This window comes from Erithacus rubecula (genome assembly GCF_903797595.1).
Source record: "Erithacus rubecula genome assembly, chromosome: 8".
Classification (NCBI taxonomy): domain Eukaryota; kingdom Metazoa; phylum Chordata; class Aves; order Passeriformes; family Muscicapidae; genus Erithacus; species Erithacus rubecula.
In genome coordinates this window covers 17,805,717-17,823,319 of record NC_136659.1, presented here as the reverse complement: position 1 = coordinate 17,823,319, position 17,603 = coordinate 17,805,717, and the positions used below count along the sequence as shown (strand labels likewise).

The window sequence follows — 17,603 nt, the reverse complement described above, 5'->3', positions numbered from 1 at the left end:
CGCACGGCCGTCCCCGCCCCGCGGCTGCGGAAACCGGCGCTGCGGCTGCCGGGGAGGCGCGGAGCGCTCTCGAGAGGCCTCGGCTCGGTAGTCAAGGAGCAGAGGGCTGCCCGGGCCCTTTCCTGCTTCGCTTCACCTGCCTACGGCAGGGCGGGTGTTGGAGATAAACCCGCCGCGGGCCTGGCCCTGAAGGCCGCACGCCCTGCCGAGAGCGAGCCTGGAGCGGGGGAGAAAGGCGGTCGCGCCCCGAGGGCCGAGAATATGCCCGCAGGCGGCCGCCGGCGGGGACAGGGCCGCCCTCCGGGCGTGCGGGGTGCACAACGTCTGCCGCCTCCTCACCCGCAGGGCCCACGGCTTCTACGCCAGAGATGCTGGTGTCGCCCTCAGGAAGAACCTGGGACTCCTCCGGAAGATCATGTGCCAGGTAATAAATAGGCTGCGTTTCGGCGCTGGCTGCAGCCCTGAGGGTTCGGGCTGTCAGCCGAGGGGCCGAGTGACAGTCCTCGGCCCAGGCGTTTGACAGGTCCCCGGTCACGCCGCAGAACAAGCTCGGGGAGAAAAAGGTGCAGTTTTGATGAAAAGAGTTAGTGGTTAAATTTATTTCACAAGGCTCAGACCTAGAAATGTAGAGAGGAGAAACTGCCCAGACACTTGCATATCTAAAAATTATGTTAGAAATAAGCTTTTTTGAAATTTTATATCACCTATTTCCCTAAGATGGCTTCATATTTTAATACTAATCTTGTTGGCATAATAGGATAATCGGCAGAGAATTTCAGGTAAACTTAACCCCAGTTCTCAGTGAAACTGATGTTACGAAAAAAATAGGAATTAAATCCATTACAAACTGAATTGAACTCTTTTTTGTTTTTTTTTAGTCAAAACAATTACTGCTTCCATGCAGTAGTTGATAGACATCAGAAGAGAATGTGTGAGTGAACTGGCAATTATCTTATATTGAAAATACATTTATTGGAAATCACCTGAAGTGTTTGCATATGTAACTAGATCAATAGGCATGCAAGATTTACTGAAATAAAAAATCAGTACGTCTGACTTACACTTCTTTTTTCTAAGACTGGAACTTTGCTATTTGTGTAGAGCTCTTGATATCTCAAATGCATGCAAGAAACTTTCATGTGAGCAATTCATTTCATTCATTAATGTTTCAGGCCCTTATTGCAAATAACAGTAAATACGTTTTTCTATCTTTCACACCAAACACCACCAGCAGAATGGAATTAGGTGTTTAATAAACCAAATTAATTACATGTAAAAGAATTCTCTGCATATTTATACTCTGGGAACGTAGTCCTTGATTTCAAAAGTCACCATGGAAATTTAGTTGCCAGTTTTAATACAGTTAATGACAAAATATTCCTTACTCCTGCTGTCTATAGTAGCTAATTAAAAATATTTTAATTTGGTCTTTAAAAAAGACAAAATTTTGTTATAAAAGGTCTGTTAATTCTATTTATAAAAACCAAATAAGATTCCTTCTTGTGTATTCAGCAGTAAAGTTGTAATTAATGTAAGTAATTAAGTTGCAGGAGGGCAATAAAATTTTTTTCAGAAGCAAAGTGTGTTACAAACAGCCATCACTATTAAAACTATTGCGTTTCAGGAAAGTACTAAATTCAAGAATGTTTGGACAACTCATTCTGCATCTCCTATTGCATATGAAAGAGGAAGAATTTACATGGACAATTACCAATGCTGTATTACCAGGTAATAAATTTACAGTTATGTGGTACTGACTTACAGATTTGAGACTGATTCTGTGTTATATTGCTAACTTTACTCATACAGATAGCTGCTGTGAATTAAATGGAGCTTACTTGGGAACAAAAAATAAGCAGGTGATAGATGTCATCTTTCTGGTGCAGTATAACCTCAGCTTTCAGAGCAAGAATGGAAGATTAACACAATTTTCTAGTTTTGCACTAAAGAGCCAAATGAACAGTAGTTCATTGTAGTCTGGCACCTAGCACTGTTTTAAAGACTGTCACAGAACCAGACTATGTTACAAGCTTGGTGCTATGTGAATTCTGTATAAAATAAGTAAATTATTCTTACAACCTGCAGTATATTCTAGTTTTGGCAAATGTGTTTTGTAGATCAATTCTCTGATCTAGTATATTCTCCTGTTCCACAATCAGTTGCAGAGATGTGAGTTAGAAGCAGCACATGGTAGGGTAGAGGACAGGAAATCTGTGTGCACCAGCCCTTGTCTTTGGCTGTCCCTGCTGTGAGGGAAGAGCATGGACTTGAGAACTGCATTGCTGAGGAAACTGTGAGCAGAGCAGTGGTATATGATACATAAAACACAAACTACTCTGTCAGGGTAAAGCACTAAGAGTTAATTAAGTTACTCTATCACCCACAGCTGAGATGTAAATCTGCTTTTATTCCTACATGGTCTGAATGTTTTCAGTACTGAGTTAACCTGTCTAACATCTTCCATGTTTTTGTCTCATCCTCTCCCAGAGGGCAAAACTGTGTACAGTACAAAGCTTTTATTTTGTTTTCTTTTCCCCAACCTGGAAATGAAACTCAGGATAATCTTAGTTAGGAGGTAATATAAAAGGGGACCTTTAATGATGGCCTTCAGAGGCAGTTATGGAAAGAGGCCCACAAAAGCCCACCCTACAGGGATGAGTATACATTTACAGGTTTTGGGAAATCAGCATAATTGATAAAAAGCACCAGTTAGGAGGACAAGTGATGATGCAATTCCCCCTTCACCCAGGTCAAGCCCCTTCTCTGAAGTCCCCCCTTCAGCACCAGTTGTACTTTGTCCACGAGAATTTCCAAGAGTTGTTCTCAGCCTGGGTTCCCAGGAAGAACCAAGATAGCACAGGGGCCTTGTACATCCCAGGACTTGGAGCTCTGGAATTTGTTTTGCCTTTTTGCTTAGGAAAAGGTCATAGAAAAGTACAGGGAAAGCTAGCTACTAATACAATAGGTGACAGAGTGACAAATATACATGTGAAGAATATAGAGAATATATCATAGGAAACACCCAAATGGCATCAATTTTAATTAGCAGGGTTTTTAAAAAAAATCTGAAGATGACACTGCACTTTTGTTATGAAAGGCAGCATTGGAAAAACTTGAGGGGAAGGTCTCAGGATGATCATTAGTTTTGGAAATATGCTTTCTTCTTAACGTATATCACTAGAGCAAGAATGTTACTATTAAGTTTGTTACTTAAAAAAGACAGAAGTAAACCCAAAACTAAAAACAAACCAAAAAATAAAACCAGACAAAAAGATTTAGACAAGGTTAGCTTTTAAATATTACATTATATTAGCTATTGTTTATCAGGCATTATTTTGATGGCGATTTCAGATATATTTACAAAGTAAAAATAAGATGCTTAGATTTCTCATCTGCCTAAGGAGAAGGCAGGATTTATAAAACTGTATGAAATGACTTGTTGATAGGAAGTGGTCCATAAAACAGACTAATGATCAGCAATCATTTCTTCTAGCATTGCACAACAGCCAAGACTAATTTATCAAAAGTCAAAGTGTGCCAAGTCTGAAAAAATAGAAGATGCTTTATTATTGGAATGCCCACTGGTAAGATTACTTTTTGCTAGAGCATTTTTGTGCAAAATTTGATGAAACATTTAGGATGGAGTGCTTTTTCCTTCCAAACTATTTTCTCAATGTTTTTATAGAGTTAGCTCATTAAAGTTTGCAGCATGTGCCTTATTTTTATTAATTGAACATTTAGAGGTATATTTCTCTGAATTTCTCACTCTAAATAGTGCATTCAAATGCTTTTCTCATAAGCTTTCATGGAAGTTTTAAAAAACAGTGCTTTTAGTCTTATGCTATTAATTCTAAATTCCTTACAAAATAAATTCTACTTATATTTTCCTTTATTTTTAGATGGCAAGGACAATAGCTGGGAGTTTTAGTTTTCTTCAGATCTACTGACATAAAAAAACCCTCAAAAAGCAGATACACTGGAGGCCCATTGAAGTGACCCTGCTCAAAAACTGTTCTACTGTTTCTATCTGATAATTACATAATATCTCCTTCACCCAGTGCCCACAGACCTTAGAAATATTAGCCCTATCCTTGTGGTGCCTAAAAACTAAAGCAGTGTGAATACCATTTGTAGCAGTTACTGTTGAGTTACTTCTGAATGTCTTATTTTGAAATACTTAAGCCATTTTCTCTTCAAGGTTGGTATCAATTAGATAAATAGGCAATTACTTTTTGCAAGGCAAGGATTTTTTAAAGGGTGATTTTTTAGAGAAGGTAACTGTCCTGCAGAAAGTGTGACAGCAGATTATGTCATAGGTAATTATTTGGTATGGACATGAGCTTAGAGACTGATCTGATTAGCAGGTAGTTTTCCTCCTTCAGTTTTTGAGGAATGTGTATTTACTTTTGTGTTGTTCTGACTGTGTCAAAATGTTTTGTATATTCCTGATACAAAGTTTTTTCTAATAGTCTTTTTTTATGTAGGGGGAAATGCTACCAAGCCCATCAGATTATAAAGCTTCCCTGATAGTCTTGACAGTGCAGAACTGGCTTCTACGTCTCTCTGCTGATAGTGGAGAAGTACTGGAAAAAGTGTATCTTGCTGGTTCCTGTTGCAAATTCTTCAGGTATTAAACAACAACTAGGCTTTGTGTCATTAACAGTTGGTGTAGTATAGTGGAGAAGGAGAGTTTAATATAATTAACAGTGATTAGTACTGTAGAGAAGAAGGGCAATCGTGTTATTTTAGTACTACCCTATGGCTCACAACAGGCTTGTTAATCCAGAACATTACCTGCAGTACTGTTCCTGCCTGCTCTTACCTGTAGAAAAATTTCGTCTACTTAAATATTATGGGGTCAAATTTGGTATCAAGTTCCACAGAACTAGCCTACTATTTGCTTTTCTCTGGCAACTTTACAGCCTTTACTATTGCAATGGCAACCTACCAGGAGAGTATTTTAAGAGCTGAAAAACAAACCTGATCAAACATACAAACAACAGGTTTAAAGTCTGAACTGTTTTTTATTTGCAAAAGTTGTTCTCCATAAGGTAGCCATATTTCTGTTTTAAAGCAGGGCAGTTACTGCTTCTGGTAAACTGCTTTTTTTTGTTTGTTTGTTTTCAGAAAAAATATATTTTCTTTAGGCTGAAGGATAAGAAAGTGGTGATTATGAAGGGAAGGAGAAAAATTAAGATAGTGAATATTCATGCTTTCCAACTTTTTCTCACAATCCTGTATGAAATAAGTCATTCCTAGTTCCATGGATTTCTGCATTATTGCAAACAGCAAACATCTTGAGCACCTCTTCCACATCAAATACTGAAGATTGCGTGGGCACAGGCATCTGCTTAGTTATAGTTGATTACATTTTATGGGAAATAATATAGTAATAAGTGGGTTTTAAGTGATTAAGGCAGGCCTTTCTTGTTCACAAATAGGTATCTGAGCTGGGATACTCCTCAAGAGGTAATGATTGTGAAGTCAGCTCAGAATAAGCTCCCTGCAGCAGCACGGCAGGTAAGTGTGTTGAAAAACTCATTTTTACAACATTGATAAAAAAAATTTACAAGCACAAAGATGGGGACTTTATATTTGGTTATTACGGTAGAAAATAAAGGTGTCCTACCTTTAATAACTATATTCAGTATTGTTCTTTCCCAGGCAGGAATCCAACAGACAGTATTGTTTTATCTTGCTGTATTCCAAGTTTTGCCTCTTTCATTCATTGGAATGCTGGAAATAAACAAAAAGGTAATTTAATTTCTCTAGTAATATGTAATGTGTAATGTAGTTCTATGAGAGCTGTAATTTAGGCACTTATTTCAGAATTTCAGAAGTCATACTTACAGTCTGTAAAAGCAATTGAAACATTAGTTAGTAGCAGTGTTCTTGTGCCTGATAAGGGTGTTGGGCAAATATTCTTAATTCTAATAACCAGAAGAAAAGATACAAATGGATTCTGTTGCTGGGTTACTCTTTGACATGCAGCAGGACTTTAGCCTTTTCTTAGAGCAGTCATAAGAACTAGGGAACCTTAAAGTGTTTTTTACACTTCTTTTCACCTCCTTAAAGAAAAATAGATGTGCCTCTGACCCAGTCCTAGTAATAGTCTATGAATTCTATGCAGTTATAAATGTTTGACACTTTTATTTTCACTGTTACTGAATGACAAAAGTAAATATGTCTTGCTTTATCAGTCAAGAACAAACGATCTGAGTTCAGTTTCTGACCTATGAGGTAGTGCATACACTTAGGAAGAAACTTTGAGCCAGATTGTAGTTTTGACTATTCTATTTTAAGTCAAGAAAGCTCTGGATACAAATTACACATGAAACAGTACAAACATACAAACTCTGTCTTTTAGGTTCTGTGAGGTACAGTGTCTCTTAGGGTCCAGAGCTATAAGCTGGAGTTTTAGCTGGTGCTTGGTTGGGTTAAGGCTGTAATTGAAATTTGGCCTGGCAAGTGCAGGTAGGGGATTAAACTTTTTCATTTGGGCCCATGAAAGCTTGGAGGTACTACTATGTATTTTTCTGTTCAAAAATTAGTATTTAGGACTGGAAAAAACATTACCAGTATCAAAAGTATTCTCATTCTGGTTAGGAATGGCATGCCACATTCATTGTGGTCATAGTAGGCAAAACATATGAAAGAGCACTTCTTCAGCTGGGTCTCATCAGAGAAATGGTTAAAACTGTAATGGAAGGGGCAGCATTTGGGATATGAGAATCCACCCAGAAGGAGGTGCAAGCAGGGAAGGCAGTGCCAGACCTGATACAGATCAATGGAATGTTAGATTTGAGTTGGGGTTGGTGTTACTGCATAAGGCTGCAGAATGCACAGCACATGTCAGCTTTACTGAGATGGTATACCACAATACATTGTGAATTCAGAGTGGCTGAGGTCTCAAGGAGACTTTAGAGTTGAAAGATTATTAGAGTGTGTCTGAAAGAAGCAGACCTAAGCTAACAAATGTATTGAGAAAGAGCTATAAAACTAAATAAAAGACATAGTTTCAGGGGTGAATATACCTTTCAGAACCAAACAGATCACAAAATTGCTGGTAGTGTTAAGATGTGTCTTACAGTTTTTGAGTTTCTTTCATTTTCTATCGTTTTTAAGCCTGTTTTAACTGGTTTAATTGCTGTTTCATATAGTGAGTCAGATTAAAGAAAACTATATTTTCAAGCATATCTATTTAAAAAATCTATCAACTTTACATGTTGGTATTAATTAAATACTAAGGATTAGTCCGTGGGGTTTGCTCAGTGATGTGTTAAGCAGTGGCACAAATGAATAGTGCATAATTATTAAAAAAGATAAGTCAGTTTCTCATGTATATGTCTAATTTGGATTCAGAGAAAAGCCTGTACTCTGTGACAGCTGGATAATGTAGTTTCAGTACAGCTGTACGCAGTCACAGAGTTGTGATTAGACTAGTATTTTACCCTGGGGATGAAGAAAGAACAGAAGATCTGAAATCAGGACTTTTAGATCAAGTTGCTAGTTTTGCTAACGTGGGATGCTGAATAATATAATCTATTCATGTATGATAATAACTGGGTAGCATGATATGAAGATATACTGAGAATTGATTAGAGCATAAATCTGCTTGCAGAATATGACTAATACAACCTCAGGTGTTAGTGCAGTGCAGTGGATGAAAGAAATAGCAAAATAGATGAGTTACAGAAAACTTAAACAATCAGAATAAAAAAAATAAAGTTATTGAAAAATCAAGGATATAATGTCAGTTATATGTGTTTTCTTTCAATTATTTCAGCTCTAATAGAATATTTTTTGCTTAATTTCATTCCAGATTTTTGGTAATAGTGTGACAGATGTTGCTGTTTCTAATGGAATCCTGATTGTAATGTATAGCATGGGTCTGGTCAGACTCTATAACTTCAAGGCCATTTTGGAACAGGTAATGAAATAAAGAGGTTTCATACAGTCCATGCTTTTTTGGGGCAACAAGTCATAAATATTCATGCACTCTACACAAGTATATGGGATATGTAAGTTCCTGCCTAGATCTATTTACAGCCAGAAGATACAAATGGATACACTATCAGAAAAATTACTTGTAGTAGTTACAAGCAGCAAAACTAAGAGATACAGGGTCAGGCAGGGACTTCTGGGGAGTTAGGTAAATGACACACCAGATGTGCTTCTCTCTACACACTAGTCTGGAATTATAGATGATGGTTAAGGCTAGAAGTTTGATCTCAAACAAAACTGCAGTTAGACTTGAGTTGATATCCTTCCAATCAAAAATCAAACATTAAAAAATAAGACCTCAAGCAGTATCTAACAAGATAAAGAATGCAGTAGTAATAGAGAGTAAAACTAAGCATCAAGCAAGTATGCATCCATAAAGCTAAATTTTTCTGTGTTGTTTTAGTTTATGGAACAACCAGTTGATTTGGGACAAGAATTCAACTGGAATGGTCAGGTTGGAGTTGTAGGAAAGTTTCCATTTGGTCTTCCATGTAACATTAAAATAACAGGTAATTATGATCTTTGTATTGGTTTGACTGTGTCTTTATGGATTGATCGTGGCTTATTTCATACTAAGAAAAAATATTAAAATTACTGTGCTCATAATGTGCTGTAGCTGTATTTCTGGATTTACATTATAGTAAAATGTGCTTTGCTTTACTTGTAGTTACAGTAATAGTTATATAGGACATAGCAAGAAAATTGTTAGAGCAACTAAGCTATCTGAAAATCTTTATAATCAATGCATGAAATGGAAACCTCTTTATTTCTGAGATGTTATTGCTCTTGAGAAAGAGGAATGACTGGGATAGCTGTTAGTAGCACTCAGAAACAGTATATGGTATGTAAGCAAAAGATGTGAAAACATTTACTCCAGCTTGTAGAGAAAATTCAAAGAGACTGAATCCAATTTGTTCTACTTGCATTTTGATATTCTAGGTTGTCCGAGAAGTGCCAGTTTCAGTAAAATGAATTCCTCGGAAGAGAACAAATTATTAAAAACAATTCTAATGCCTCATATCATTAACTTTTAAATGTTCTGCATGATATAATGACTTCTTTCTCCAAAAGCAAATAGTAGCTTTTCTTGGTGCACTTGAGATTAGATTTTGATGCTAAAAATCTTAATGAATGAGCAAAGTCTGAGGCTTCTTTTGAAGTTTCTTTTCTTACTTTAAAAATACATTCTCACAAGCTTACACTTGAGGCATCTAAAAAAATTTAAAAGGTTGGTTTCACAGATATCAAAGAATGCACTTATTTATTTATTTATTTAAATTTGAATGTTTCTGCATTAAATGTTTTTTTGGGTGATGGTCCACATAAAAAATGCCTTTTTTTCATAGTGTCAGATAATAAGAGATGAATCAATACAGATTTATATAAAAATGAGAGAGTACACAAAGATAAAAGACACACATCGTGAAGTTACAATGCAATGTTATATCAAAGCAAAGCAATTGGCTGCTAGATTTGATGTCTCTGTTTTTGCAAAAGGAAATCTTCCCCCATTTTTCTCTCTATCTCAATCTGTGAAACCACCATTTAATGTTAGGGACCTGTGGAAAACTTGCCTTTAATAGGAAGATTTAATCTCATGGTTTATAGATCATTGTAGTTTTTAGTTTTGAGATGTAAAACCTTTGTACTGGAGAAAATTTTTTTGATCTAATCATATTCAGGAATTTGTGGTTCGGAAGTTTGGAACCCATGACATATATTCTTCATGCTTGCTTTTTACAAATAGTTGCGTTCCTGTGGTTTTTGAGTTGTTTTCTTTCAAGAATGAGATGGGCAAATGCTTCAGTGAGCAAGATCTTAACAGTTTCAGAGTGCAGGCTTGTATTGACTGTAATTTAACTATTCTTTCTTACTTAAGTCCTAGCCTCCCTCCAGAAATTGCCTGAAGGGATGAGCATTATTACAGTAATGTTTTTATGGTGTGAGATACCTGAACAGAAGTGAACAGAGTAAGTCAGAAGTATTAGAAGAGTATTCAGCATCAAGATCTGAGAAGGCAGTAACCCTCCAGAGGGAACTGCAGATATGCACCTGGGTGCTGGATGAGGTAGCATAGCTGGTGCTGGGACAGAGTTCATAGCAAATGTGTTTCCACCAATCTTCAGAACTTCTGCAGAATTAGAAGCTTTACTGGAATTTAGAATTGTAAAGATCAAATGAATTATGACTGTTCTGCTACTAATGGTGTTAACATTACCAAATATTTGCAGATACCCCTCCTTTGCTATTTGAAGCATCTTCTCTGGAGAATGCCTTTCAAATTGGAGGTTACCCTTGGCATTATATCATCACACCTAACAAGAAAAAACATAAAGGAGTCTTCCATATTTGTTCTTTGAAAGACAATGCTTTGGTAATATATTCAGAAAGCAGATTCTCTGAAATTAATGTGTAATATATTTGTGTACATCTCTTATCCTGAGTATGTTATAATACCTTTGTTTACCAGTGTAGTGCTTTCACAGGGCTCACCCCAGATTCAAATTAGCTATCCCATGGACTCATGTGTAAAATACTTCCTTCTGAATCAGTACTGCTTCTCATATTTCCTTCATTTCAATAAAATAGTAGTACTGTCAGAGCTACGCAGCACTGTATTCATGACTTAAAAGTTAAGTCTCATTACCTGTTTTCTTGCATGGTAACATCCTAATGCACTTCTGACTAGTCAGCCTACTAAATGCTGACTACAGAATTATTTTAAATTTTAACATATTGCAGAATAAATGTCCTTAATGTCTGTTGTTGATCTTTGACTTGCACCTTCTCTCTCTCCCTAAAAAGATTTGATTGCTCAATTTAGTCCCCTTCTGTGCCTAGAAAGGTTTTATTAGTTAGTTTAATCTATTGCTAATTTATTTTGTTTATGTACTATTAATCATCTGAATACTATTTTGTGTGAGTTCTCCATCTCGGCTTTTATTTTTAATCTGGAATTGGTCTGAAGATCATTCTGTATTTCAAGCAACTTCTGGGCCTCTTCAGAGTTTCTTGACTAAATAAGTCTCATCTGTAAATGCCCTTATCTCTTTTGCTTTCCTTTTTCTCTTTTTATTTCCTATATTTTTTTCAAAACTGATGTTCTACATTTGTAGCTGAAGATCAATTTTGATTCAAATGAATTTGCAGAATCCTTTCTCATCTGTTTTTTTTCTACGTGGGTTTGTATATTTGGCAATTTGAATGATTGATGTCAGCTAAATATAACAACAGAAAGCCACCACCAAAATCCCAAGATTTTGACTGGCTTGCATGTGATTGCTGAGATCACATGGTTTTCCAGGCTTACATGCTCCACAAATAGTTTGCACCAAAGAGGCAAAGCCTGAGGTTTGAAGCTCAAGTGAAACTCTGTGCTAATGTTTGTTGCTTGTCTTGACACATCCCATGTCTTGGATACTCAAAACTGTTGAAGTGTTTGCACAGTGTAGGTTAAATCTTCATTCTGCTTATTTTCAGAAGAGATATGATAATATATAGGTAAGTTACAAGGTTATTGCTTACTGCATATTAAAAATCTCAAAATTGCTCCACTGAGTATCTTGAGAATTGAGAGAACTGAGGTTTTTTTATAATTGTTCCACTGTCATCCTTTCTGGTCATGTTTAGGAGTAATACTTAAAAACCTTGAGAGGTATGTAGTGAGTAGCTCAGTATTTCCTCTTTAATTAGATCTGTGAGACTTTCAAAATACTAATATTCTTTCCTTTTCTTCTTCAGGCAAAAAATGGCATACAGGAGATGAAATGCTGTTCACTTGAACCTGACTGGATATATTTCCATCCAGATATGTCAGGTAGAATAATCCACGTGGGACCAAATTTGATAAAGTATGAGCCTTTTTTACTCAAATCTTCTATTCACTAGAGAAGTTGCATAACTGCATAAATTCAGTAGTCTGACAATTTGCAGGCTGAAACACTCATCAGACTATAGAAACTGTAAAATCTATTAATTTCTCAGAATCAAAAGTTCTTCTAGAAACATCTGCAGATTTCCATGTGGGCACTAAAGGTCACAGTTTAAATTTTGATATGAAAATATGAAAAATACTCAAGGACCACTGTGTCAAAATTTCACTGATAAGCATAAATTACAAAAATAATTAATTTCCATTTTATTTATTTACAGTGCTTTAATGTAGTAGATTTAAAAAAATTATATAGAAATGTTACAGTAAGCAGATTAGAATACATTACTTACTTTGTAATTTGTTTCTTTTGTAGAGTCTTAAAGCTTAAGGAAGTTAAAAATCATGCAGATCAAATGGAGATTGCAGAAGATTTTACGATTGTAGCCAACAGAGAAAACTGTGTGAGTTTAGTGTCTGAGCTCACAATGTGTGATTTTGAGCTATAAACAGGGGTTTGCATATTTCAGTAATCACTGTGTTTCATGGGCTTTATCCAAGATTTATTGAAAGATGTTTTCTGTCTTCATTGGACTTTAGGCAGTATGAAAAGAATTTTGAAAACAGTAACACTTTCAGGATAGATTTCTGAAACTTCCAGTCTCTTCTTTAGTTTTCAGCATTCTTTAATGTGTGCTGTGTAACCATGTATCATGGATTTAAAACATACTTAAAAGATGGTGACAGATTTCCTTCAAATAAAGGTGCCACCAAGTGTTAATTGTATGTGTCTATAGTGCTCAGGTAAACTGATCATACAAACACTCGAAATATTTAAAGTCTCTCATAACTTAGGGTTAAGTCTTCAAAAGACAACAAAAACACTACATTGCTTCCAAAAGTCTATTCCTTTTCCTGGCCATGCACACCTGTCATTCTCTTGTGACAAGTTTGGCATTCATCTAATCCTTGGTGAGCCAAATCAGTGCACTGAAATAACAGAATAATAACCTGGCAGAAAAGGTGAGTCCTTTCTGCTTGCTTGTTTTGCTGAACTGGAACAGAACAGGACTGACTCATCAGTGGATCAGAAGAGTGCAGAAAGGTAGAATCAAGTGTGAGAGGCTGATTTAAAACTACTGGTAGAACTGAGCTCTTAAATCACCTCTGTTTTATGAATCTTTTGTGATACAGAATCACAAAGACAATATAATGTCAAAAAGTTTAAAAAGCACACTTGAAAAAAATTCTAGGTAATGCCTGAAACTGTCATTTTGATTCAGCAGACAAGGTTATGTCTTATCTGAAAGCAAATTTTTAGAGTTTGAATACTGTAAAATGTCTGCAAATATGAGAGTTAATTTTTAAGCTTTTGCAAGAAAAAAAGGTTTGTGTATTAAAAATACACAACAAACTTGAGAACAAAACTTGCTTTGAATTCACAAGTTGCCATATTGCTTTTTGAGAGTTGTGTAGGTAAATTCTGTTACAGTAAGAAGAAAGAAATACGAGTTCTAATCCTGCCTGTGTTGTGTTTATTCCTTTTGACTTTTATTAAGACACTGATAACCTGCTTTTTAATATTTCTGGTGTTAATGAAGCCCAGTGGAAGCGGCCATGTTGGTTTAAGATGCTACTTTTCCCATCTTCTAGAATTAAAAGTTTAGGAAAATAATTGGTGGTAATTTAGCAGTCTTAATTCTCATTCCAGTGTCTTGGTTCTAGTCACTTCTGTTTAAAAAAAATATAGTAGCTGAGAACCTTTGCCACCTCTGTGGGACAACTCTGAATATGAGTAAACAGCATTATATCTCAACTTAAGTCACCAAGTTCATGAACTCACATAAAGAAAACAACACCACCAGGGCTACACCTAGCTAATGCGTAAAACAAGATCAGAAAGTAAAATATATGAAACAGATACATTGTCCAATTGATAGAAACTAAATTGCTCCGAAGTCTAGAGACACTTTCTTTTTTCTCCAAAGGTGAACAACAGTGTTACTGTAACAGCTTCTGGTCGAGTGGTGAAAAAGCGCTTTACCCTGCTGGATGATGACCCAGAACAAGAGGTAACTGATGTAGTAAGAACATTCATGGATTATTTTAGTGTTCAGCTAGCCAAAAGCCCTTCTTGTTTCAGGTGCAGTGGGTGTAACCACTGGGTGTAGCTGTGTTTATCCTTGAGTTCTTTATTCCTCTTCTCTTTGTCTTCTTCCAGTTGCTTCATATGCTATTTATCATCTTTTCTCCTTGGTTGACATTCGAGCTTTGTATTTTTTCTTTCTTTCAAGAATTGATTTTTGTGCCCCACGATACCATAACCCCACGTGACTTCAATGGCACAGAAAAAATATGCTAGTGTGACAAATCTTTGCTCTTTTCTCCATTTAAATATCTACTTTGAACATTTCTTATAAAGCTTTTTATGACATGTAAGAAACTTTTCCTTTCCTTTAGGACCTTCTTTTTTATAGTATATGTCTAAACTTTTTATTTTTCTCTCCCAGTTACTTTGATTGGGTTGTAGGATAAGATATTTAATACTTTTCCTTTAAGTATCTGCTTCTTGAGAATGAAAACACCAATTGAGTCTTAAAAAGTTTTGAAAATATTTTTTAGCTCTCCAACTAGAGCTGGATCTGTAATTAAGATAAGCACAACAGGTAAAATTAATCAATTTCTGGCAGTCACTTCTATTCTTTATTCTGATTTTACTATGGTAAAAATATAGCACAGTCCAGTATAACCCTTAAGAGTCTGCAGTTTATTTCTATTCACCTTTTCTTTTAACCATAATAAAAATAGTTGCACACTATTTTTTTTTTCCTGCTGTTACACTTTATTTGTGATTCCAATAAATGTTTTTACATTATGGAAGAAAAAGACTGACTTGAATTTAAAGAGTATGTCACAATGAGATAAAGGCAATTAAGATTGTGAACTATGTTAACATTTTGGTGTCAGTTCTTCACTGACATATAATCTGTGGAGCAAGAGAAAGGTCTGAACAGAACATAGAGATATTAATGGAATTAGTCTAATGTACCCATTCCCTCAAGACCAATGATGGTTTAAAGCTACACTGTCTCTTAACCTCTGTGCTTCAAGAGCCTAATCATATGTCTTTGGCCACTTCATTTTCTATTTTCTGTATGCTACATATAAAACACATGTATGTGCACATTAAGATTTTTCAGAACATCACTTCTTTTTCTCCTGCTTAAGGAATTTTGCTGAAATACCCTGGCAGCTCATGTTGGGAAAAATTCCTGTTGGGTATTAGACTCCCAAAGTTTTCTTTTGGATGAGAAGACTTAAGAACGAGAATTTGCCCCATTCTGCTTTCACGTGAAGAAAAAGAGCTATGCAGTTTAGATAGAGGAGAATGTCAATTTATGTTTGATTTGTAAACTTGAGGTTTTGTTTTCCCTAAGACATTCAAAATTGTGGACTATGAAGATGAATTGGATTTATTATCCACTGTGGCAGTTACTCAGATAGGAGCTGATGGAAGAGCTCACCTTGACTTCCATTGCAATGAACATGGGATTCTACTTAAGAGTATTCCATTAAAGGAGTCCTGGGATGTGGTGAGGAAAATTCTTGTCTTCTGTTCCCACTCTCTTCCCTATACTCATTTACATACCACTTCTGTTCAGATTTCAAGCAGATACATAAGTAGTGTTACAAAGGATGATATTTGCATAGAATAATAATTACAACTCTAAAATTGTAAATGCTCCATCAGACAGTAGTTAATTTACCTGAAAATCTCCATAATTTGAAATCATTGTTTTTTTCTTGTTGGCTGATTTGTTTGGGGGTGTTTTGGTTGGGGTAAGGGTTATCCTTAATGTATTTCTAAAGTATTTATCAACTTAGAGTCTGTGGCTAGTTACATCAGACTAACTTTACAACTTTTAAATAGTCTCCCTATTGACTTGAAGTACCCATGCATAAAATGAAGCATGGGCCTTGTTGTATATACATTTGGGACGATGGAATGGGCTGTTCATACAGTCCAACTTTAGGTGGACATCCAACTTAAATGGTCTGAAATTTTCAGCACTGTTACATCTCCTTTATCATTAACTGCGTTGGCAACTTTTGATCTTCAGTCAGATGCTCTGAACTTAGATTCCTGAAATAGAGATGTGAGAAACCTCTCCAAGATTTAAAATTCTGTCCTTTATCCGGAAGAGTAATCTCTGTGTATCCACACAAAATTTCTGCCTGATGATGGAGTTCACCATTGTTAAATATTTTTTGTTCTTTGTGGAAAATGATATGGATATTAGCAAGTTATAAAATAGAGACTTCAATCTGAACTTTTTTTTCTCATTTCAGACTTACAGCCATGAAGTTTACTTTGACAAAGACCTTGTATTACATATAGAACAGAAGCCTAACAGGAGATTCAGTTGTTATGTTTACCAAATGGTATGTGATACTGCAAGAGATGATGATCCTTAATGTTATTAAAAAATCAGAAAGTGTTAAGTAAGAAAAGGAGGGAGAACTTTTGTATATATTTAAGCCATAAACACCAGCGACAGAGACTTTTGGATGCTATTTAAGAATACTGCAAAAGATGATGATTCTTAGTGCTATAAAATAAACCCAGAAAGTGTTTAGTAAAAAAATGAGGGAGAATTTTTGTATATATTTAAGCCATAAACACCTGCTACAGAGACTTTTAGAGGCTATTTAAGGACTCCATACATAGTAGTCAACTACTGTTTTTCTGGCTGGATTTAATCTTAACATTTTTTGCTACTACATAAGGTCTTGTTTCTTTTTTTCTTTGTGACACTGTATGCTTGCCTGTAGTTCATGGCTTTTCATGTATTCACCAGTTCACCATTAATGCTAGATGCAGCATTTATTGATTCTCTTCAGCAATAGGATTGAAATACTGGACATCAAGAAGAAAGACATGGACTTCCTTATTATCTACCATCTGCTGTGGTCTGTCTTATATAGTTTTACCTATGCAACTCTAATGATGCCTTGAGAGGCTACCTAGAACAGAGGCTAGGCAGTGGTAAAGGAATAAAGTAGTTATTTATTAAAAGGCCCTCAAAGAACACAGCTTGGGATGTACAAGAGCCCAGCCATGGCTCCACCCAAGATGGATGATGGGTCACATGTTTTCACATTTTTATAAGTTTTGGCCCATTTACATATGGGGGTGAATGGTCCAACTATAGCTTCAGGTTATAAAGTCTCATCCTCTCAGACTGCTCTTCTCAGTTTGCTGTTGTTTATACTTCTTGGGCCTGAAGCTGTAGTGGTGTCCTTGGTTCTTGGGCTGGAAAAGGATTGTTTTTTCTAACTAAACTATGAGGAGAACTTGCTAACACTTTATATGAAGTTCAGAGTTATATACTAATGCAGTACAGAATCTGGAAAATATGAAAGCAAAAACTTAAGGCATCACTAATACAAATTGTTAATTAAAGTATGTAAAACTATCGAGGATAAATTTTGTATGTAGTATGAAAATTGTAATGTTACCATTAAAGCAGTTAGACAAAATTCTTCTCTTGGTTTTGTGTGAGAAATAAAATCACTCAGGTTTTCCGGTTGTGTATGTTTTGGTTTAAAGAGAAATATTAATAAATTATGTATTTTACTGTCTTTTTAATATATTTTTATATGTTTTTACATACATATAAATTGATTTTTTAAAATAAAAGGAACTAGGTATCCTAGCAGAATGAAG

General features: G+C 35.7%; 1 protein-coding gene across 1 annotated transcript; it reads left to right on the top strand.

The window, feature by feature from the left end:
• Positions 1 to 24: 24 nt before the first annotated feature.
• On the top strand, positions 25 to 17,518 carry DCAF17 (DDB1 and CUL4 associated factor 17). Its single transcript, XM_079310412.1, has 14 exons — positions 25 to 424; positions 1,625 to 1,728; positions 3,494 to 3,584; positions 4,485 to 4,627; positions 5,442 to 5,520; positions 5,665 to 5,754; positions 7,823 to 7,930; positions 8,408 to 8,513; positions 10,236 to 10,378; positions 11,746 to 11,855; positions 12,252 to 12,339; positions 13,864 to 13,947; positions 15,313 to 15,468; positions 16,226 to 17,518. The coding sequence occupies exons 1-14, from the start codon at positions 416 to 418 to the stop codon at positions 16,349 to 16,351; spliced, it is 1,437 nt and encodes a 478-aa protein (XP_079166538.1). The 5' UTR covers positions 25 to 415; the 3' UTR covers positions 16,352 to 17,518.
• The last annotated feature ends 85 nt before the right edge of the window (positions 17,519 to 17,603 follow it).